General features: G+C 37.2%; 1 protein-coding gene across 1 annotated transcript; it reads right to left on the bottom strand.

Annotated features, from left to right (window-relative positions):
• Nucleotides 1-1,442: 1,442 nt before the first annotated feature.
• Nucleotides 1,443-20,561, bottom strand: ZFX (zinc finger protein X-linked). Its single transcript, XM_015827843.1, has 8 exons — nucleotides 20,511-20,561; nucleotides 16,983-17,071; nucleotides 15,479-16,042; nucleotides 11,891-12,034; nucleotides 11,052-11,195; nucleotides 10,838-10,972; nucleotides 9,644-9,781; nucleotides 1,443-5,050 (listed from the first exon to the last, which is right to left on the bottom strand). The coding sequence occupies exons 2-8, from the start codon at nucleotides 17,041-17,043 to the stop codon at nucleotides 3,864-3,866; spliced, it is 2,373 nt and encodes a 790-aa protein (XP_015683329.1). The 5' UTR covers nucleotides 17,044-17,071; nucleotides 20,511-20,561; the 3' UTR covers nucleotides 1,443-3,863.
• Between the last annotated feature and the right edge of the window lie 1,718 nt (nucleotides 20,562-22,279).

The raw sequence follows: 22,279 nt of genomic DNA, 5'->3' as shown, positions 1-22,279 counted from the left end.
GCAATCAGAGATTAACACCAAGATTAACATTAGACCAACAATCAAGAAGCAAACAATACCCCAATCAAGGAACTACTAAGATCGTTCTCACCAGTATACTAAATAACCACCAGTATATAAAATAAGAGAAAACCCCACTATTAGCTAGTGATAGTGTTATCTACTTTGGTAATGAAACTTCTGCAAGAAAACAATCAAGCATAGAAAACACCAAGAACCCCACAGATGGGTGATTGACATAGATAATAGATGATAGAGAGATGATGATAGATGATAGATAGATCTATGAAATGTAAAGGGCAACTAATTTCCTAGAATTAAATATTAAATTCCAGCCCCCATTATTATAGCACAAAAGCATTAACTTTTCTTTGCTGGCAAACTTTTCTATTTATGTTTATTCCTTAAGAAATACACCACTGTACTGAACTTCCTTCAGTTCTTATACACCATTGCCATCTATTGGCAAGACCCGGAGTACAAAAATCTAATAGCCTGTACTTAAATATGGGTTGTCTCTTGCCTTTTGATAACATTTGTTCATTTGACATCTTTATTTTCCTTTTAAAGTTGGAAGAATTATTATTCATATTAATTTGACCATCCATTCCAATTACTATATAGTTTTATATAAAGGCATATGAACATGATGTCCTCTTTCCAACCATAACAGAAGAGGACAGAGGAACAGGCAGCCTGAGTTGTCTCTTTGTTGTCTGCCAGCTTTTTCTTATCCAAGACATAAATCTGTCTGAGTCCTCTGAAGACAGATTCACTCATCAGGAATGGACTTGAGGCCAACCAGTGTGACCCCAAAGTGGGCAGAGGCCTGCAGACTTTTCTCTCAAGTTGAACTTGGAGTCCACTCCTAAGAGATTGTTGGGTCTTAAAATTGAACCAACCCTCCCAGTGTGTTGCTGTAGAACTTGTTAGCGTGCCCTTCCTAGGCCCTTAAAGCAGCCTGGATTTATTGAGACCTGCTTCACTTCTGCAGCTGGATGAGAATCAGAGAAAGTAGTAGTGTAGTAGTAATTCTATGGGAGGTCCAGTTTGTAACACACGGTTCCATTATATTTAGTTTTGACCAATAGCAACATAAACTCACCTTTTTGTAAAGAGTGAGCTGAGATCTCAGCTATTGTTCCCAGCAGCAGAATCATTTTCATTACACACAGACACAATTCATTTCACACAAGGGAAGGAACTGACTGAATCCAAAGTAGCTTGTGAGGCCATCACCTTCATTGTATGCGTATGGTTTCCTGAAGAAAGGAAGGTTTCCAGGTTCAGTTTCAGGCATCTCTCAGAACTCCATGGAAGTAATTACAAAACTGATTTTTCAAATTGTGTTGGCTAAAGTAGTGTGAATTATTGGTGAAAACAGTGATGTAGCAAATGAAACATATAATTAACAGGAAAATAATTTGATTTTTATTTTTTCACATTATCAAGTACACATTACGTCACACATCCCTATATATGAGTCTATGTAATTTGTTTTTTCATTTTTACATAGTGTACAAGAGGGAGGGACATCAAGTACTTAACAAGCATTTTACAGAACAATTATTTATATTATGTCCTTTTAATGTACCGTTTTAAGACATGAAACTTCAACATCAATTTTATAGCGTTTGCTAATCAAATAAAACTAGTTTATAACTAATGTCAGTACATTAACAATAACTAGTTTTCATTTGCGTTTTATACAGCCACATTGTACAAAATCCACTCAACTGATAAATTCTTAATTGCTTTTTCTACATTGTCAAAAATGTTTCAATGTATATATATTTATGATTCCAGGTGGTATTAGTGAAATAGGAAGTAACCAAGTTTCTTATGTCTGAAATTTGTTAAAACTAAATTCCAGTATGGTAATACTTCTGGTAATACCTCTGAATATGACAAAAGTTAATAGATCTTAATAGCTTGAAATTATTTGTGTGCAAAGGAATCTATGTAGGACTTCAATAAAAAAAATGAGGCACCTACATTCCATGGATAACTGCTGGATCTTGAAAACACTTGCTTTAATAAACTGAAGTGCTTTTAGACCTCAACCCTGCAATAGTTATCACCACAATGCAAAAGCTTTAAAGGGTTCCATACAATTTCACATGTTCCACTTAATTTATGACAGTATAATGTGCACAGTGGAGCTGTGTGATTTAGAGCTTAAGAGCGTGCTCGACAATAAGATTTTTACCAATATTTTTTAAGAATTTGGTGAACATGCAACAGTTCATACACATTAAAAGGTCAGAAACAAACATACTTCCACATACATCTTACAATTCATACAAAATAAGATGTTAACATTAAGCTTTTATGTTTGCATCACAGCTATTTGTATTATAATTCTAATTTTATATTAAAATAAATCACCCAGGGAATATCGAGCTATGTGAAGGAGTGTACGTACACACATTGTAATATGTGACAATGTAATATATGGTATAAAACTGATGACTTGGAATCCTTAAGTTTCTGATGAAAGGAAAGGAGGGATGAGAGATGGGAAAGCATGATGCAAAACTGCTTATTTTAAACTTTTGTTCACTTTCAATACATTTGATCAGTGAATTCAAGGAACCAAAGTTAGGGTGGACAGATGACAAAAAGCAATCTAACAGAACATAGTCAGAATATCACATTTTTAAAAACTAGCTTTTATTTCACTTGAAATGTGAAATGTTTTATTCATCAAGTTTCCAGCATGCTTTTGAACATTATAAACTAATGAAACATTTACCATGAAACAGACTGAAGCAGCTTTATCTTAGCAATAATTTTAAAGCATAGGTGGTCATTCAACATATATCCATAAATGTATAAATGGACAGAAATAATTGGATAATTAAAAAGTTACTGCTTAATAGCTATAGGCATGAAGGTCTAATTCCTTCTTACTGAAATTATTTTGGTAAGGAAAATTCTGTGTCCCTAAAAGAATAAAAATTTTAAAACTGGAAGAAAATGTTTCTTTAAAATGACCTGCTTCTATTATTTATTCCTCCACCTGTTCTCTTTCCAGATGATTTATTTTTGAAAGCTGTCCAAAGATCCAGGTAGATAAAAATGAGACCAAACCAAAAATTCCATACAGTTAGAGTCTTGTAATAAAACTGCATTTAATTTGGAGTAAACTTAGCAACAGTCAATTGAGTATCTGTTGTTAACAACTGAAACAATATGTTTCAAAAATACAATTACATTTGCAATACAGAACAAAAAGGCAGAGAAGCAGATAATGAATACTTAATGAACAAGTGCCTCAAGTTTTCTTTAAAATTCACACCTATTGAAAATAAATGCTCCCAGCAACCAATGTATTTCTTACTTATTATGGAAGTATTCAATACTATAAAGAAATAACCTCAGTATTGAAAACAGTTAAATAACCACTCCAATGAATAGTTTGTCATAAGTTCCTTAAATATCAATGGGACAACCAAGTGGATCCTATTGTACAATGCAATATTTTGACATTAATTCTGCTCTGATTTTTGAACAGCCCTCTCTATATGTCATCTTTGAGCAATTAGAAATTTAATTGAATTGGCATGGCAGGCAAACATTTTGGAGAATTAATGTAATTGAGAAATTCAGTATCAGACAAAGTTTACTTTATTAAATGCAACTTTATTGTTGCCAACTTTCCTCATTTATTAAACAAACGGAAGATAAGTCAGAACACACTAATGAACAAAATGTATAAAAGTCAACTAGAAGCAATATTCCTATGTATACAGCACTAAATCAAATGCACAGTATTTCATTTGTAAGATCTGCTTTAAAATACAATGACTGCCTAAAAAGCAAATCTTTTACACCCTTCCCAAATCCCTATCTATGAATTCTCACGGTAACCCAATGTCTTTATGATGTCGCAGGATGTGTTGATTCTTCTCTGAAGGCCTCCGAAAGCCTTTTTTACAGAATTCACAACGGTGAGGATAGTCTTTTGTATGAATGGAAATAACATGCCGCTTGAAACCTGAGGCATCTGTAGTGCTATATTCACAGTACTCACACTGATACACTTTTCTACCACTGTGTGTTTTCATGTGTTTTTTGAGTTCCATTTGCAGCTTGAACCCTTTCTTACACCTCTTGCACCTGAACGGAAGATCTTTTGTGTGAACTGAGAGAATATGACGACTCAAAACAAATGGATCTGCAATCTTAAAGTCACAATGTCTGCACTGGTGCAGCTTTTTCCCTTTGTGCACTGCAACATGTTTTTTCAGTTCTGAAGGCCTATGAAAGCCTTTATCACACATGTCACACTTGTGGGGGTAGTCCTTTGTGTGAACGGAAATTATATGTCTTTTTAAATCACTTGAGTTTGAGCTTTTGTGATCACAGTGCAGACACTGGTGTGTTTTGCTTTCTTGATGCATAAGAATGTGCTGTTGCAGCTCTTTGGTATCAGAAAATATTTGAAAACAAATGTCACACTTGAATGGCATTTCTTTACTATGCCTAGTCTTTACATGAGTTTTCAGGTTGGAAGAGTCAGCAGACCTATACTCACAATATTGGCATTGATAGGGCTTTTCACCAGTATGGATTCGCATATGTTTCTTGAGCTCTGATGGATGCCGAAATCCTTTTCCACATTCCACACAAATATGAGGAAAGTTTTTGCTGTGTACAGCTAGAAGGTGACGATTCAGTAATCCCTGTTCTGCTGTTTCATACTCACAAAATTTGCACTTGTGCATTTTGTTTGCTGCTTTGTCCCTGTGCACCATCTTGTGTGTAAACAAAGCTCCTGCGTGAGAAAAATTTTTCCCACATTCATCACATTCAATTAGTTTCTCAGTCTTGGTAGTAAGCTTGTGGCTCTCGAGATGATTATGCAGACTTAACTTTTTATTTGTAGTGTAATCGCAATCAGTGCATCGATATTTTTTCTTAGCAAGAAGGTGCTCTGGGTGATTTTTCATGTGTCTTTTCAAGAAGCCTCTGGATTTAAATTTCTTTCCACAAATCATACAAGGGTAGACGGTCAAAGGATGGCCATCAGGCCCAATAATTATGGCTGCATAATAAAAGAAAAAAATAAAATAAAAATGGCATCTACTAAATACCTGGCAAGCATGAGCATAATTGCACAGAAATTATACATTTTAAGCTTTAGTAGCAAAATTAAACACATGCTTGAGTTTCACATTGAAATACATAGGATACCAACATCCTGAACACTGCTGGAATTGCAAATTAAGTTCAGATCAATTAATTGTCAAGAAGTAATTACAATAGTATGTCAGCTTTCTCCCTGCAAAATTAAAAATCTTCCAACAGAAATATGAAAGACTTACAGAATTTCAATAATTGGAAGCAATGTCAAGTGCCAACATATCACTTAATTAGACAAATTAACCCTGTGAAAAGGAATATCTTGACATGTCAGCAATTGCAACATCTGCATTCTCTTCAAAGGAATCTTGTGAGAATAGACATATTTTCAAGAAATGACTCGTATCTGGCATGTTTGAAGATAATATTCTCCAAAAGAACACATATACAGGTATACACATATGTGCCTGTGTGTATTGATGCAAAACATCCATCAAGACAGAAGTTCAAGATATGTTACATTTAAATAAGAACTCAGTCTACTAGACATTCATCAAATGTAATGTTAACTATAGTTTGAAATTATGTTTTTGAACAGAGATTTTTAGAAAGGTATTATATAACATGTTATATACACGATAGAAAAATTAATACAAATACATACATAGCATATCCTTTGATGAAACATTTCAATTACTGTAACTATGCTAGCAAAAGACCGAATTTTAATAGCAATCTTGCTCTTCCATGAACTGAACCCTGCCTCAAATACATTTCACAACTGCTAGAGATGCTAGGAAGAGTGTGCTCATGGCTTCTATACTAACCACACTTATAACAAGCCTGTGCTGGCAACATGCACACATCAATATATACACAATCTCATTGTATTCATTACTACAGTTTCCCCCCCCTTAATATCCATGTCCATATAGTTTTGTGGAAGGGACCAAAGGATGACTGTGACAACACCATAATATGCTATAAATTACACACTGCATCCGATGTTTGAATGCAAGTACCTGGTGGCAGCATTTGTAAAATGATGTCACCATAGTTTGCTATGGTTTTGCCCTGTCCATGTCCATAAATAATATAAAAGTTACTGCTAAATGTTCATGACCATAACATGGGAAAATACCTGACTATTCTGACTGTTTGCTTATTTATTATTTATTAAATGTATTTGAGATGCAATTGCTTCTAAATATCTTTCCTAACTACAAAAGACATAGAATTTATTTAAAATAATTGTGTATCCCAACAGAGTTTGGAAGATTTAGTAAACTGCCTGTTTCCTGTCATTGCTCAACTCTCCATATTTATGTAGGTAGTCCTTGACTTATGATCACAACTGAGCCCAAAATTTCTGTTGCTAAGTGAGACATTTGTTATGTGAGTTTTGCCCCATTTTACAACCTTTCTTGCCACAGTTGTTAAATGAATCACTGCAGTTGCTAAATTAATAACATGGTTGTTAAGTGAATCTGTCTTCCCCTTTGACTTTGCTTGTCAGAAGATGGCAAAAGGTGATCACATGACTCCAGGACATTGCAATTGTCATAAATATGAATCAGTTGCCAAGCATCTGAATTGTGATCCCGTGACTGTGGGGATGCTGCAAAAGTTATAAGTGTGAAAAATGATCATGTCACTTTTTTCAGTGCCATTGTAACTTTGAATGGTCACTAAATGAACTGTTGTAAGTTGAGGACTACTTGTACGTTTTAGTCTTTCTTGCCCCACCATCGGATGTATCTTACTTGAAACATCACATGTAACCTAGCACATAAGCAATTATTTTCTGAAAATGTAAGATCATGACTATATCAGGAGCCAGTATGATGTAGTGATTAAGATGCTGGATTAGAAACCAGAAGACCACGAGTTCTAGTCCCGCCTTAGGCATGAAAGCCATCTGGATTACTTTGGGCAAGTCAAACTCTTTCAGTACAGCCCACCTCACAGGGTTGTTGTGGGGAAAAGAGGAGGAGGAAAGAATATAATGCATGTCTACTGCCTTCTTTACTATAAGGTAATAAAGGTGGGATACAAATCTAATTAATAAATAATATGTAATCAATAGAGGACATTGAGAAGCAATTACCTAGGTGTATTTGTATGTCTGTATAAAAATATGGTTTTGTTATATGTTTTCTTTAATCTTGGGTCCTCTATCACAGGCCTGGAAAGTTGAGGATTTTACATAGTATCTTAGCTGTTCCTAGCACTGCACTCTTCTGGATCCAGAGCTCTAATGTTCCTGGAGTCTGTTGGAGCCATTTTCCTAGCTTAGGTGTTACCGCTCTCCTACCACCACTGGGACAACTTTGGCCTTTACTTTCCACATCCTCTCTAGATCTTTCATCAGGCCCAGGTATTTCTCTAGCTTCTCATATCTCATCCTGATGTTGTGTCACTTGACACCACTACATCTATCACAACTGATGTTTTCTGGACCTTGTCTATTACTAAAATGCCTGGATGATTGGCCAGTGCCTGCCAACAAGCATGGATTTGGAAGTTCCACAAGATATTAGCCCTCTTATTTTCCACAACCTTCTGTGGAATCTCCCATCTGGACTTGGGAGGGATCTAGTCCATACACTGTTCCTATATACAATGCCAGCTACTTGGTTGAGTTGTTCAGTGTATGTTGTTCTTGCCAGCATCTTATACCTTGTTACTACATATTGGACTGTCCCTGCGGCCTCTCTGCAGTCTGCAACTCAGATTGTGTCTAGTGATAAACCTCTGCCTCTATGGATCTGGTATTTAATGGCTGGTCTTGTGCTGCTATGACCAATGCCTCAGTGCTGTCAGCGATACAAAGACACGCTGAAAGCATCTCTCAAGTCCCTGGATATCGACACCATCTCTTGGGAACTCTTGGCGCATGATCGACCGACATGGCGTACCCTGGTTTACCAGGGGTGCCAGACATATGAACACAGGAGGACAATCTTGGCACAAGAGAAGCGAGCACTCCGTAAAGCCAGAGCTGCAAATGCTGAAGCAACAGTGTGCACATTTCTCTGTTCAGTATGTGGCAGAACATTCTGTGCTAACATCGGTCTAATCAGCCATCTACGGACACACCGTTGATGGCCCACAATCCACAAGATGTCAAGGTCTTCATCGAAATCGATGGATGAACAACACACACATCCTTTTGGTCCAACTCTTTCTTGTCTAACACTAATAGGATTTCTCAATGTCAGCCTTCTCAGCTACCATACATTCCATGTAGGGTCTTCTCTTGCCATATCCACACTTTTAATCATACTTGCCCCACCATAAAATCTATTTATCACTTTAAATATCACTTGTAACCTACCATGTATGCTATTACTTCCTGAAAACATAAGATTGTGACCATGTAGCCCTGTAACCAAATTAACAATGGACATTGGGAAGCAATTATGTAGTGTATTTGTGTTTGTGTGTGTACAACAGTATATGGTATTTCTTCCATTCAATGGTGTCTAATTTTCAGAATCTTCTTGACAAGGTTTTTCAGGAATTGTTTGCTATTACTTCCTTCCTAGGGCTGAGGAAAAGTGACTAGCCAAAGGTCACCCAGCCAGCTTTGTGCCTATGGCAGGACTAAAACTCCTTATTTCTAACCTGATGCTCTAAGCAGTACACCAAATTGTCTCTAATTATATGTATGTGTATCTGGGGGGGGGGAGTAATGGCCAAAATGGTCCCAGTAAGAGCACTTAGAGCTGTGACTTCTAAGCTGGAAAAATGGCTCCAGCAGATCCCAGGAATGACATCAGAACTCTCTGTCCAAAGGAGTGCAGGAGAATTGCAGACCTTCCCATTTTCTGTCCCACCAAAACCCACTTGTATAGTGTACCAATGTGACTTTGCAGTATGCCTGGGATGATTTCCTTTAATTCCTGCCTTCCTTCAATAAGTTCTTGAATGCTATGCCAGTGCAGCTTCATTTTCTTTCCATGTTGTATGTTAGGACATAACTTGTACATTTCTGTTGACAAGTCCACTTGTGTCAACCTCTTTTCAAAGCGTGTATCATATCCTGAGAATTGTAAGCAATGCATTAGTTGGCATAACTCACTTGGTGTTTTTTTGTATGTACCTACAACTTATAAGATTTTGAACCAAATCTTTCCCTAAGCAAAAGATTAAAAAAAACAGGGATTTTTTAAAAATTGTTAGAAAAATGTATTCTGTGTTCAAAAATTTATGTCACATTATTTGGATGTATCCAGAGAACATGTGTCCATATATTCAAAAATGATCCCTTATGTCTATTATTCACCATCCTTTATTAGCCAATCCCTGGTTTTATTTCTCTTCCATTTTTCTTATTTTAAAGCATTCGATAATAATTGTCATCCTGAAAAAAATCAGTTATTTGAAAAAAAATAAAATTTGTGTGGTGGTATTACAGCCCCAACATAGCAGCAATATTATACTAAACTCCCACCAGGAATGTGTATAGATGGCTGTGCTTTTAAATATGCTAATAGAGAATGCATTTCCATTTCAATTCTATTTTCAAGCAAACAAAAGCTGAGTTCATTACCTGTTTGATATTGTCTGGATTCCAGTCTTCTCCTTTTCTTTGGTTTTTGTTTTGCTAGCCTCCCAAGACTAGAAGACTCATCTATGTGCAAGAGGGCACTTGCAGTTCCATTTCGGTTTTCAACTGCATCATTATTTCCTAGTGTGGAACAGAATTTAGCATTCTAAGGATTAGTCCACATACTATCTCTGAATATGATTTTTATATTTTTAAAAGGTAAGTCTGTATAATTAGCTCTCTGTTAATAAATATATTTGGGTTTCTTTGTAGTCAATAAAGACAATAAGCAACATTCAGATTAAAAAAAAAACCAACACCTTCTTCTCTTCCGTGAATTATTCATGTGTAGCTTTTGCCAATATATATTGTTCACTGTTCTCACTTGACTATGCAAAGAGCCTCAAGTATTATACATACATATTCACAGCATGAATTTAATCACGTCATGACAAATATACAGGTAGAAAGAATATTATAAAAGATAGATGCTCTTGGCAAACAGACACCATAGAATCCAATTACAAGAGTCTGTTTTTCCAAGGCCACTGGAAGATGTACATAAATATTGTAGCCATATGGTTGATTATTATATTGTTTCTACTTCAATGTTAATATGTAGGGAATAAGTCAACTAGCAACCCTCCACCCTTATGGATGAGAGCATAAAAGTATGTCCCACATTGATGGATGCATGTAAAAGAAATGGACCCAGGCTGGAAGTTCTGACAAAAAGAAAATAAGTATAATTAACATGACAAAAATCTAAATTTTATAGGAGGTCGGTAAACTTTGTTGTTACTTATCTGATTCAAAATATTGAGTACACTTAACAAATGCCAAGTCTCACGATTTGAAAAAACTCTCCAAGGTTGAATTAATTATCTATTTTTGCACAACTATCTGCAGAAAAAGACTTAAAAGAGATGCTAAATTGTTCTTTTTTATTTTTACTACTAATTATAATAGAAATAGAGTTGGTTGCTTATTACAGTTTTCTTCTTAATTCCTCTAGTTTCAAATAAATCATACTTCCTTTCAATCAAGAGTCAAATAATATATATGTATTCTTATATGTAAATCCTGGCAGAAATACTGGACACCACTCCAGAAAGATTACTTTAATTTTCTGAATAAGAAGACCAGAAACCAATATTCTTACTAGGTAATCTTTAATTTTTGAGAATAATGACCTACCATAAGCTGCTGCCCAAGCTATTGGCATAAAGCTTTTGATTTCACTGTCATCAATTTGCTGTTCATGAGTCGCTGCTGCATCTTCCTCTCCTACTATCACTTCCATATAGACTTCATCAGCAATTTCAGCAACATCTAATAGAAGAAACAACATGTAATGTGTGTTTTGTATAATTTTTAAAACCTTTACCCCAAAAGAAGGTCACATACTTACTTAAATCTTCATCTTCATGCTGAGAATCATTTACTGTCATATAGACCATTTTTTCTCTTGGAATGCGAACACTGCTATTTTGATTAATTAAAGATTCACCATGGTCATTTTCTGATTCACTTTCCACAATGTCTACTGTGCCTCCTATGTTAAAAAGAATTAGCAACATTATTTGTAAGAATATGCTTCTATTACACTATGGTTCAACTTCAAGAAACTGGAAAAAAATATAGTAACACAAATTTTTAAAAAGTGTGAGAGAAGCTTCTGTCAACTAGACATTAGACATTTGGAAAGAACTGAGTAAAACAAGAAGGATATTATGAAAATCCTACTGAAATATAAGCTTCATTATATTTAGTAAATTTATAGGATTACAGACTAAGTGCATAGTCTGTATTTTTACAAAGTGAGATAACTGACTGAAGTTTAACTGATATTAGTAGATTTTTATCCCACTTTTAAATATATATATACCCCATGGGGACAAGCATACATAATATGCCTGCCTTTTCTTTTCCCCACAACAACCCTGTGGGGTCAGTTGGGCTGAGAGATTAACTGGTCCAAAGTCACTCAGTCTGCTTTCATGCATAAAAGAAGCCTAGACCAGACCTTAACCACTACTGTACACCAAACTGGCTCTATATATGGTACACTACATGCATAATAGTAATAAAAAGTGCAGTTGTTAGGGATGCCATTCATAGAGTGTTTCAGGGTTCTTTTCACTTTTAGTACGACAAATTCTCAGAACATTTCTTAAAGATTCAGTTTTCATCTTGAGACCTCCAAGCACGAAAATATATATATATATATATATTTAAAGAAATCCTCACCTATGTCATCTTCTCCAGGATCAGCTTTGAAAATGTAGACTTTGATGACTTCTGGGCAAATGCCGTCCATTTTACATGGATCACTTTCTGACTCAGATTTAAGGTCAACAGAATTGTCAGCGTCGGTTTTGACAGCATCATCCACTACAAGAAAATCAATAATATTATCAGGATAACATACTTCTGACAGATTTACAAGCATTTCTTATATGTTTATATATTAAACATATAATTTCATTTTTGTAATTGTTTTTATCCACACAGAAATAATTATATTACAATATATGTATTTTTTCTCATTCACAGCCTTTTGCCTCACAATTTCACAATCCTTTTGTGTACTTCTCATTAGTATAACTCAGGGGTAGGCAACCTTGGCTCTTTTATGACTCGTGGACTTCAGCTCCCAGAATTCCTGAGCCAGCTATGCTATGCTGGCTCAGGAATTCTGGGAGCTGAAGTCCACGAGTCATAAAAGAGCCAAGGTTGCCTACCCCTGGTATAACTCTTCACTTAATTCTTTCCATTTTCCCAAGACGTTTCCACATTTCCTGATGTCCACTTTCCAGTCATTCTATTGTGAAATAAATTCATTTTCTAATGTTTACAAGCAGTCTTTGTACTTTATCTTCTTGCAGTCATCCTATTTTCCCTTGTTCCTTTTCTTCCCAAGATTCACTACTCATGCTACTAATGCTCATTCTATTCAAGCTCATACTCATGCTACACATGCTAACCCCAACCCTAACCCTAATAATCTGCTCCTCATTCAAAACGTATTATTTTTGTATTCTTCACTAAGCCTCTCAGTGTTTCACCGTGAACTATAAAATCAATCAATCCTTTGAATAGGTAGGCATGAATGGTCATGCTTATCTTGTTTCTACCATCTATTCATGTCACCTAATACTTTTTCACCCCCCCAATTGCATTAATTTTAAATGTTAGTTATCCCATTATCACAATTCACTGAAGCACAACATGCAATTATCACTAATCTATGAAATGCTACTTTATACACCTCGATGTAGATGAAATTCCTTCAGTATCTGAGGGGCTGCCACAAGGCAGAGGGGGCCAGGTTGTTCACCAAAGCACCAGAGGGCAGGACAAGAAACAATGGTTGGAAATTGATCAAAGAGAGAAGCAACCTGGGATTAAGGAGAAACTTCCTGACAGTGAGGACAATCAACTAGTGGAACAGCTTACCCCCAGAAATCGTGGGCACTCCAACACTGGAGATTTTTAAGAAGAGACTTGACATTAACTTGTCTGAGATGGTATAGGTTCTCCTGCTTGAGCAGGGGGCTGGACTAGAAGACCTCCAAGGTCCCTTCCAGCTTCTATTCTATTCTATTCTATTCTGAAATATATTAATCTTTTGTTCAAATTTATCAAAGCATTCATCATCTTCATCCTACAAAATCAATTACCTTTATTCAGACCTGCTATATCATTCCTGTTTTTCTTAGTTTCACAGCATTTCCACAAGAAAGTAAAATATATTTTTAGGAAATAAGGATGATAACACACGTATGCATAATAAGAATCTAGCAGCCTACATTTTATTACAAAAAAAAAGGCAAATCAATCATTAAGAGGATATAGAGAAATCCGCACATCATCTACTGTTGGTCTGCTGCTATCACATTATGAAAGATTACTCCTAGATTTCCAGTGTATAATACGGCCTTGATAATGATGCAGGGATAGTTCTTTTGTCTAAGACTGTATTTTTCAACAACTTTAGATAATATTGCAATTCTGCATCTGGCAAACAATAGTACTACTAAGAAAAAGGCAACAAAGCATATTATCATTATCCTGCAAAAGACACTGAACTCAGCAATAAACATGGAACAGTAAATCAAGAGCTTAGAAATAGACTGCAACATGTTGCCTGTTAATCAGTGATACTAATAACTTTCTTCGTAAGATCTGTATTTATTTGCCTAGAAATATTGGACAATTAGAGGGTGCACATTTATATAAAGTATTTAGGAAATATTCCAGGTATAGGTAGTCCTCGACTTACAACCATTTATTTAGTGGCCAAAGTTACAACCACACTGAAAAAGTGACATAACCATTTTTCACACTTACAACCACTGCAACATCACCATGGGCATGTGATCAAAAATCAGACACTTGGCAACTGGCATGTATTTATGGGGTCATGTGATCATCTTTTGCAACCTTCTGAAAAGCAAAGTCATTGGAGAAACCAGAGCCACTTAGCAACCATGTTACAACTGTGAAACAACTGCAGTGACTCACTTAATAACTGTGGCAAGAAAGGTTGTAAAATGAGGCAAAATTCACTTAACAACTGTCTTGCTTAGCAACAGAAATTTTGAACTCAATTGTGGTTGTAATTTGAGGACTACCTGCATATTTGATCCTCCCACTTCATGCTTTTTCTTTTGCTAACATGTTCACTACGCATCTACTCTTCATCACTGTATGCTTCCTCTATTCTCTTCTGATTAAAAACCAAAAAACCAAAAATCAATATTTCTTCAATCCTTTAACTGTTGCCAGTTAACTCTCCATCCTGTATTTCTGCAGGCAACCATTTAAACAGAGACATTTATTTAATATATCTCTATAGATTCTTCAACAACTGCATCTTAAACCTAAAATTATTAAAATACAAGAATAGATTAAAATAATATATAACCTTTATTCATTAAAAAAATGGAACAATGGAAAATAAAACATAACTAACAACATTTACATATAAGGATGATTCATAAAAGCTCTGGATTTCCAGTAGGAACTAAATAATGTAAGAACGGGTACCTTGCAAATTTGGGAAGAAGAGCATTCCAGATCCTATGAGTAAGTGGAAAGTAGTAGTCTATCAGTCTCAAAAACGTACAGTAAGAACTCTTATGATTTTAGTAATAATAGGTGTCAAGTGATGGATTTTGCACATTATTTCAAGGCTTGCAGCCCAATGGTCAAAGAATGATAGGTGACTGATGCAGCAACAAATGGATATTTTAATAGTAAAAAAGGTAAAGGTTTCCCCTATCCAGTTGTGTCTGACTCTAAGAGGCGGAGCTCATCTCCATTTCCTAGCCAAAGGAGCCAGTGTTGTCCAAAGATGGTACCGTGGCCATGTGACTGGCATGACTATGCGCTGAAGTGCACGGAATACTGTTATCTTCCCACTAAAGTGATACTAATATAGATATCCCAGTCCCAATGAAATGGGAATGTTCCCTGCAAAGTTTTTTTAAATAATGTTAGAGCCATAGGCATGGATACTGATGCTAATTTTATTATTTTAACTTTAAATTAATTATTTTTAAGAACAAAATTGTTCTTGTTACCAAACAAATTATTTTTATATCAGGCCACCAGAAGCTAATTCAATTATTATGTAGAATGGTGATAGAATTAAAATGTGTTTGTTACATTCCCGATACATGAAATGTCAGGATCTAAAACTGCCTACATATTGTATTGATTAGATTACATTAGCAATGCAAAAATCCAAGAACAAAATCAATCAGAGTAGCAAAGATGAAAAATTCTGTAGTTTAAACTATAGTCCTTAAAATAGTTTACCCAGACACTTACAGGAAATCATCAGATAGTCTTCACAGTTGTTTTTTTCATCATGCTCCACAGATATTCCACTGGCATCAATTACAGCTTCAGAAGTACAGTCTGCCACTAAGACCTCCGAAACTACATCTTCTCCAAGAGAATCTGTGACAATTTCTGCTTCTACAACATTATTATGGTCATGAACATGTTCCATATGTTCAATATCAGGTACATGTATTGATTCATTTGTGAGTACATGTTCAGGTATTGCCATGGCTGAAGCTGTAATTTCAGATGATAAAACATCTTCTGGAACACTGCAGTGTGACAAAGACACTTCTTCGGTGACATCAGTGTCCAGCACTGGTTCAGGAATAATGACAGTTTGAGACACATCTGTATCTTCCATGATATCTGGACACTGAACATCTTCTATAACAACGTCCTCAATGACATCTTGAATTACTACAGAATCTGGATCATCAGGGACGAAATTATGTACAGCTATATCGGAATCTTCTACATCTGATACATATACAGTTTCCTGTATTTCGACAACGATTTCATCTCCGTTCAAATGCGTTTCATCAGCTCCTGAAATATATAAATTATAATCAGTCCTATATAATCATAAATCTTACTTGAGGGAAAATCAGCAAATTTTGATTATGATAGCAGGGATATCGCTTAGCTTATTTGGCATATCAGAAACAAATTTAATCTGAAGGGCTTTACTCGTCTTGATCCATTTATCAGGTGCAAATCATGGAAGTCATGTATACAGGTAGTCCTCAACTTATGACTATAATGAGCCAAAACTTCTATTGCTAAGAGAGACGGTTATGTTAGTTTTGCCCCATTTTACGACCATTTTGCCACAGTTGTTAAGTTAGTAATATGGTTATAAAGTGAATCTGGCTTCCCCACTGACTTTGTCAGAAGGTCGCAAAAGATGACCCAGGACACTGCAACCGTCATAAATATGAGACAATTGCCAGGCATTTGAATTTTGATCATGTGACCATGAGGATGCTGCAACGGTTGTGAAAAACAGTCATAAATCACTTTTTTCAATGCTGTTGTAACTTCGAATGGTCACTAAATGAAAGATTATAAGTTGAGAACTACCTGTATTTTATAGTTTTCTTCCTACTTGTTAGCAACCAGTGATATTTTCTCAAAATAATTTAGTGTGATAGAAGGTAAAAAGCTATTTTAAAAGCTAATAATTGATAACCTATTTTTCAATCAGTTTCACAGACATTTCATAAGCTGCCTTCTCACATTGCTAGTTATCTTGCCTTTATCTTGCCTTTATTATGGTACATAACAATATGTAAATATTTGAAACATATATATTTGTATATTTAGCCTCAAAATAGATTAACTATTCTAAAATAGTTCTAAATTAGATTATTAACTATTAAATAAATTAAATCCAGACTTGGGTAATAAAGTAATGTGGATTCATGACTAAAGACCTAATAGTTATAGAGTTTAGGAAAAGAAGCTTACATATTATTTTCTTACATACCTGTTGGATCAAAAAACGCATGTGGGTCATGTGGCTGTAGTTCAAGCCCATCCTCATCCATGGCCTTTAAATCTCATCAGTCACAATGTCTATAAAAGTAAAACAAATATGTTTTGCATAGATTTATAAGTGTCCCAGACTAGCACATGGTACATATATTGCAATCAGAGCTGCATTGGGAAAAAGAAATTGTCACATTCTTGAGATTTGAACTTTTTGCCCCATTCCTGAGAAGCACAAAAAGAATGGCTAATATGTTGGTGTCCCTTCATTGCCTCCTTTAAGCAATGGGAGAATTCACTTGTACCAGAGCAAAATATCAATACCTTCTTTGTAACACTTCATGCTTTTCTCCCCATCCATGAACATTGTGGCATTTTCTGTTAGACTATAATCTTTTGGTATAATCTGTATCAAATAGTGCAAGTACTAACTGTATTTTCTTAATCTCATCCATTTTAATATCTAAAGCTTCTGGATAATTAAAACTTTTTATTTTCTTGACTTTGTTGAATCCTGAATACAGTATGCTAAAATGTATTACTATAGTGTCTGGCATACATTCCTGCTTCCATTCATTTCACAATGATAAAAAAAGTTTTTCTGCTCGTGTCTTTGTGAATGCATCTGTTGAAATAAGTATTCCCATAAATACATTCTACATCTTTACTGTAGAAATCTGGACTAATATTTTATTTTTCTAGAAAAGTTAGTATTCTTCGCATCAACCCTTATTACTCACAAGCTATTGTCTATCCTATTTGTTTTTCAGATGCTTGTTACTGACTGCAGTGTGTTGTTTCAAAACAATGGTCACTTTTGAGGGTTTTATATCTAATAATCCAATTTATCTACTTCACATATCAACCCACAGGAAAAAAAATCTCTAAGCTGCTTTTCAACTCCCTATACTTCAAATAATAAATTGTTAGCCATCCTAGTATTTACAGTGAGGGAAAAAATTATTTGATCCCCTGCTGATTTTGTACGTTTGCCCACTGACAAATAAATGATCAGACTATAATTTTAATGGTAGGTTTATTTTAACAGTGAAAGACAGAATAACAAAAAAAAATAAATCCAGAAAAACACATTTCAAAAAAATTATACATTGGTTTGCATTTTAATGAGTAAAATAAGTATTTGACCTCTTTGCAAAACATGACTTAGTGCTTGGTGGCAAAACCCTTGCTGGCAATCACAGAGGTCAGACATTTCTTGTAATTGACCACCAGGTTTGCCCACATCTCAGGAGGGATTTTGTCCCATTCCTCTTTCCAGATCCTCTCCAGGCCATTAAGGTTTCGAAGCTGACGTTTGGTTAGGCCACTCCAGGACCTTAATGTGCTTTTTCTTGAGCCACTCCTTTGTTGCCTTGGCCGTGTGTTTTGGGTCACTGCCATGCTGGAATACCCATCCATGACCCATTTTCAATGCCCTGGCTGAAGGAAGGAGGTTCTCACCCAAGATTTGATGGTCCCCGTCCATCGTCCCTTTGATGCGGTGAAGTTGTCCTGTCTCCTTAGCAGAAAAACACCCCCAAAGCATGTTTCCACCTCCATGTTTGACACTGGGGATGGTGTTCTTGGGGTCATAGACAGTATTCCTTCTCCTCCAAACATGGTGAATTGAGTTGATGCCAAAGAGCTCGATTTTGGTCTCAGCTGACCACAACACTTTCACCCAGTTCTCCTCTGAAACATTCAGATGTTCATTGGAAAACTTCAGGTGCACCTGTACATATGCTTTCTTGAGCAGGGGGACCTTGCAGGCGCTGAAGGATTTCAGTCCTTCATGGCATAGTGTGTTGCCAATTGTTTTCTTGGTGACTATGGTCCCAGCTGCCTTGAGATCATTGACAAGATCCTCCTGTGTAGTTCTGAGCTGATTCCTCACCATTCTCACAATCTTGAAACTCCACAAGGTGAGATCTTGCATGGAGCCCCAGACCGAGGGAGATTGACAGTTATTTTGTATTTCTTCAATTTGTGAATAATCGCACCAACTGTTGTCACCTTCTCACTAAGCTGCTTTGTGATCTTGTAGCCCATTCCAGCCTTATGTAGGTCTACAATCTTGTCCCTGACATCCTTGGACAGCTATTTGGTCTTGGTCATGGTGGAGAGTTTGGAATCTGATTGATTGATTGCTTCTGTGGACAGGTGTATTTTATACAGATAACAAGCTGAGATTAGGAGCACACCCTTTAAGAGAGTGCTCCTAATGTCAGCTCATTACCTGTATAAAAGACATCTGGGAGCCAGAACTCTTGCTGATTGATAGGGGATCAAATACTTATTTCACTCATTAAAATTCAAATCAATTTATAACTTTTTTGAAATGTGTTTTTCTGGATTATTTTGTTGTTATTCTGTCTCTCACTGTTAAAATAAACCTACCATTAAAATTATAGACTGATTATTTCTTTGTCAGTGGGCAAATGTACAAAATCAGCAGAGCATCAAATATTTTTTCCCCTCACTGTATGTAAAGCTTGATGATTACTAATATAAAATTATCAAATGAGGAACAGAGGCCAGAGGATTTTTGACACATAATTACTAATGAATTTATCAGAGCATAGGTTTCCTTCACTACTTTCTCTCTGCACATGTGTGTGCACTTGAAAGCTTATTTCTGATGGGATTTTGAATTTAATTCTGGTGCTTAAGCCGTGGCAGCACTATGCTTCCACTAATAGTGCTTCCACCACTATTCCTGTCAAGCAATCAGCTTTTCTTAATTAATGCAACTGACCCAGACTTATTTTCCTCGATATCTCTCGCCACTGGCAGGTATCTATTCATAGTTAGGAAATTGTTTTTTGCGGGGACAAAACCATCGGGACAAAACCGAACACCTGGCGCTACAAGCCGCCCCTCCAGTATCAACATAATGGGGAGGGGGGGGCTATGTGAATAATCACTCGTGTTCCGTCGGTCATTGTCTGACACTTAGGGCTAGGAGGCAAAGCAATAATAGGTAGAAAATGCCTCTGCACCCGTTCGATGTTACGTGAAGGGGAAGAATGTGGCGGGACTAAAGTATGCAGGGCTCGGGAGCAGCCGAGCAGGACAACTGGGCACAAGAAAGAGAGGGAGGGGAGGGGCAAGCTTCCCCCACTGGCGCCGTCTCCGCCCTGCCCTGCCCGCCTGTAATGGGGACTGTCTGGGGCCAGAAGCGATTAATTCAAGATGGCGTCCGGCACTCTTCCTCGGCCTCCCTTGCCGCCGCCATCTTGTCTCCTCCTCCTAGCAGTTCTCCCTCCGATTCAGGCCTGGTCCCGCTGCCCCTAAGAATGCCTGGCCCACACTCCTCGTGCAAGCTACAACAGCCCACCGCCTTTCCCTCTCTGGAAGCTGAGTTACAGCTGCCCGACCCCCCTGCAAGGTTTCCGGCCCGTTCCTGCAAGAAGGAACGCCGCGCGGCCTAGCTGCGGCCTTCTCGGGGCCTGTACCGAAGCAGGCGCCGAGGCCTGGTTCCGCGTAGGGGTAAGGGCCTAGCTCGGGCCTGTCCCGTGCTGCTTACCAGGCGGGGCGGTGGCGGTGGGCTCTGGGAGGCCTTTCTCCGCGTAGCTGGGCCGATCTCGGTGGTAGTGTCGCGGCGGCGGCGGCGGCGGCGGGGCGGGCGGGCGGGAGCGAAGGGGAGGGAGGGGCCGAGCTCGGAGCTGAGTGGAAGCGGCCAAGCTCCCCGGGCCGGGCAGCCGTCAGCACGTCACGTCACTGCCCGAGAGAGACCCAGGGAAATGCGGAAGGAGTTGCCGGCGCCGCTGCTGCTTGAGCCGCCTGCTCTTCGGCCCTGGGCCGGGCCGGGCCGGACGCGCGACCGAGAAGGAACCGGGCCGGGCCGGGTGGATGAAGTAGAAGGGCGGTGGGTCCCTGCCAGCCCCTCCCGCTGCAGCTGCCGCTCCTGCCGCCGCCTCCGTTCCAGCTCGGCCGTAAAATTCCGCTCCGGGCTCAGACTTGCTCAACTCGGCGCCGGGGAATGAGGAGTTGTTTAGGCCTGGAAAATCCCCAACATTTTGGGGTGGCTTCTCCACAGGCATTGCCCCGGGCACCCCCGCCTCCCGAATCGTAACACATCCCCCTCGCTCACCGAAAATAAATTTATCCGCAGCCTTTTGAATATGAAAATAAGAGGTACCTTATTACGGCATTTTTAATGAAAGTATTGTCCCGCTGTCTGTCTCTTCCCTCCCCTTTCCCATTTGATCGAGAACAGACATTTTTCTTACATAGGAAACCAGGAAAATGAAAGTACAATGCTTTAAGACCGGTTCATATATATCAATCGTTTTGGTAAATGCAGCTATCTACCACTTTTTTTGTTTCTGGTTTTATAGGGAATCAGGTGTACTATTGATGTACAGCTACTTTTCCAAAGCAGAATGTGCAATTTTAGTTAGCAAATACAAATTTTGCGATTATTAGACATTGGGTGCCAGTGTGTCTTTTAGTTTTTTTTGTTGTAAAATGTTTCGAAATGTTAATCTCGTTTCATAGTTGCAAACTTTAAATTTACTGTTCATTGTAACAATCTATAATGACACAATTATTTAAAAGTTATGTAGATGGTTTGTACAGTTCTGTTTTCAGATATCAAAATCAAATTGTGGATACTTGATATGATTGTGGATCAAATTAAGGCTCATTTCCTTCGGAGACCTAAGGTGCAGATCACATATGCATTGTATCTCATTTAATTCTTTGTTTAAAATGTGTCCTTTAATAGCAGAACACAATTTTTATGTCTTCGCTTTATGTTATAAATGTTCAAAATATATTTTCTATTAAGTTTAGATAGCATTTTTAAAGTTAAAAAAGTAAATCTCAAGTTGCAAAATTCTCAGGTACAGTATAGTCAAACTAGCTGGGGAATTCTGGGAACTGAAATCCATCCTCTGGAAGGGGATGACAAGGTTAGAGAAGACTTCTTTTATTCTTATAGTTTATGCGGTGTATCTTCAATTATTAGCAATAAAATACATTACCACATTTAGTAAATTGTTGTGTACCTTGTTTCCCTAATATTATTTTAATTGGATGGTTTACTGTTATTTTAATAACATTTGGTTTAATAAAACGTACAACATTTAGGGGGATAGAAGAACAGCATTAAAAGTTGAAGTAGTCAGGAGCAACTATCTACCCTCATAAAGAACACTTTATATACCATAGTTTATGGAATTCAGTGTCACATGATGTAACAATGGGCATTCAATTTAGAATTAAAAATAGGATTAAACAGATGTAGGGAGATAAAGACTGCTATGGTTTTTCATCAAGTGTCTGCATGAA

Source organism: Protobothrops mucrosquamatus, unplaced genomic scaffold (genome assembly GCF_001527695.2).
Source record: "Protobothrops mucrosquamatus isolate PMUCROS unplaced genomic scaffold, P.Mucros_1.0 scaffold_217, whole genome shotgun sequence".
NCBI classification, from domain to species: domain Eukaryota; kingdom Metazoa; phylum Chordata; class Lepidosauria; order Squamata; family Viperidae; genus Protobothrops; species Protobothrops mucrosquamatus.
This window is presented reverse-complemented; position numbering and strand designations above follow the sequence as displayed.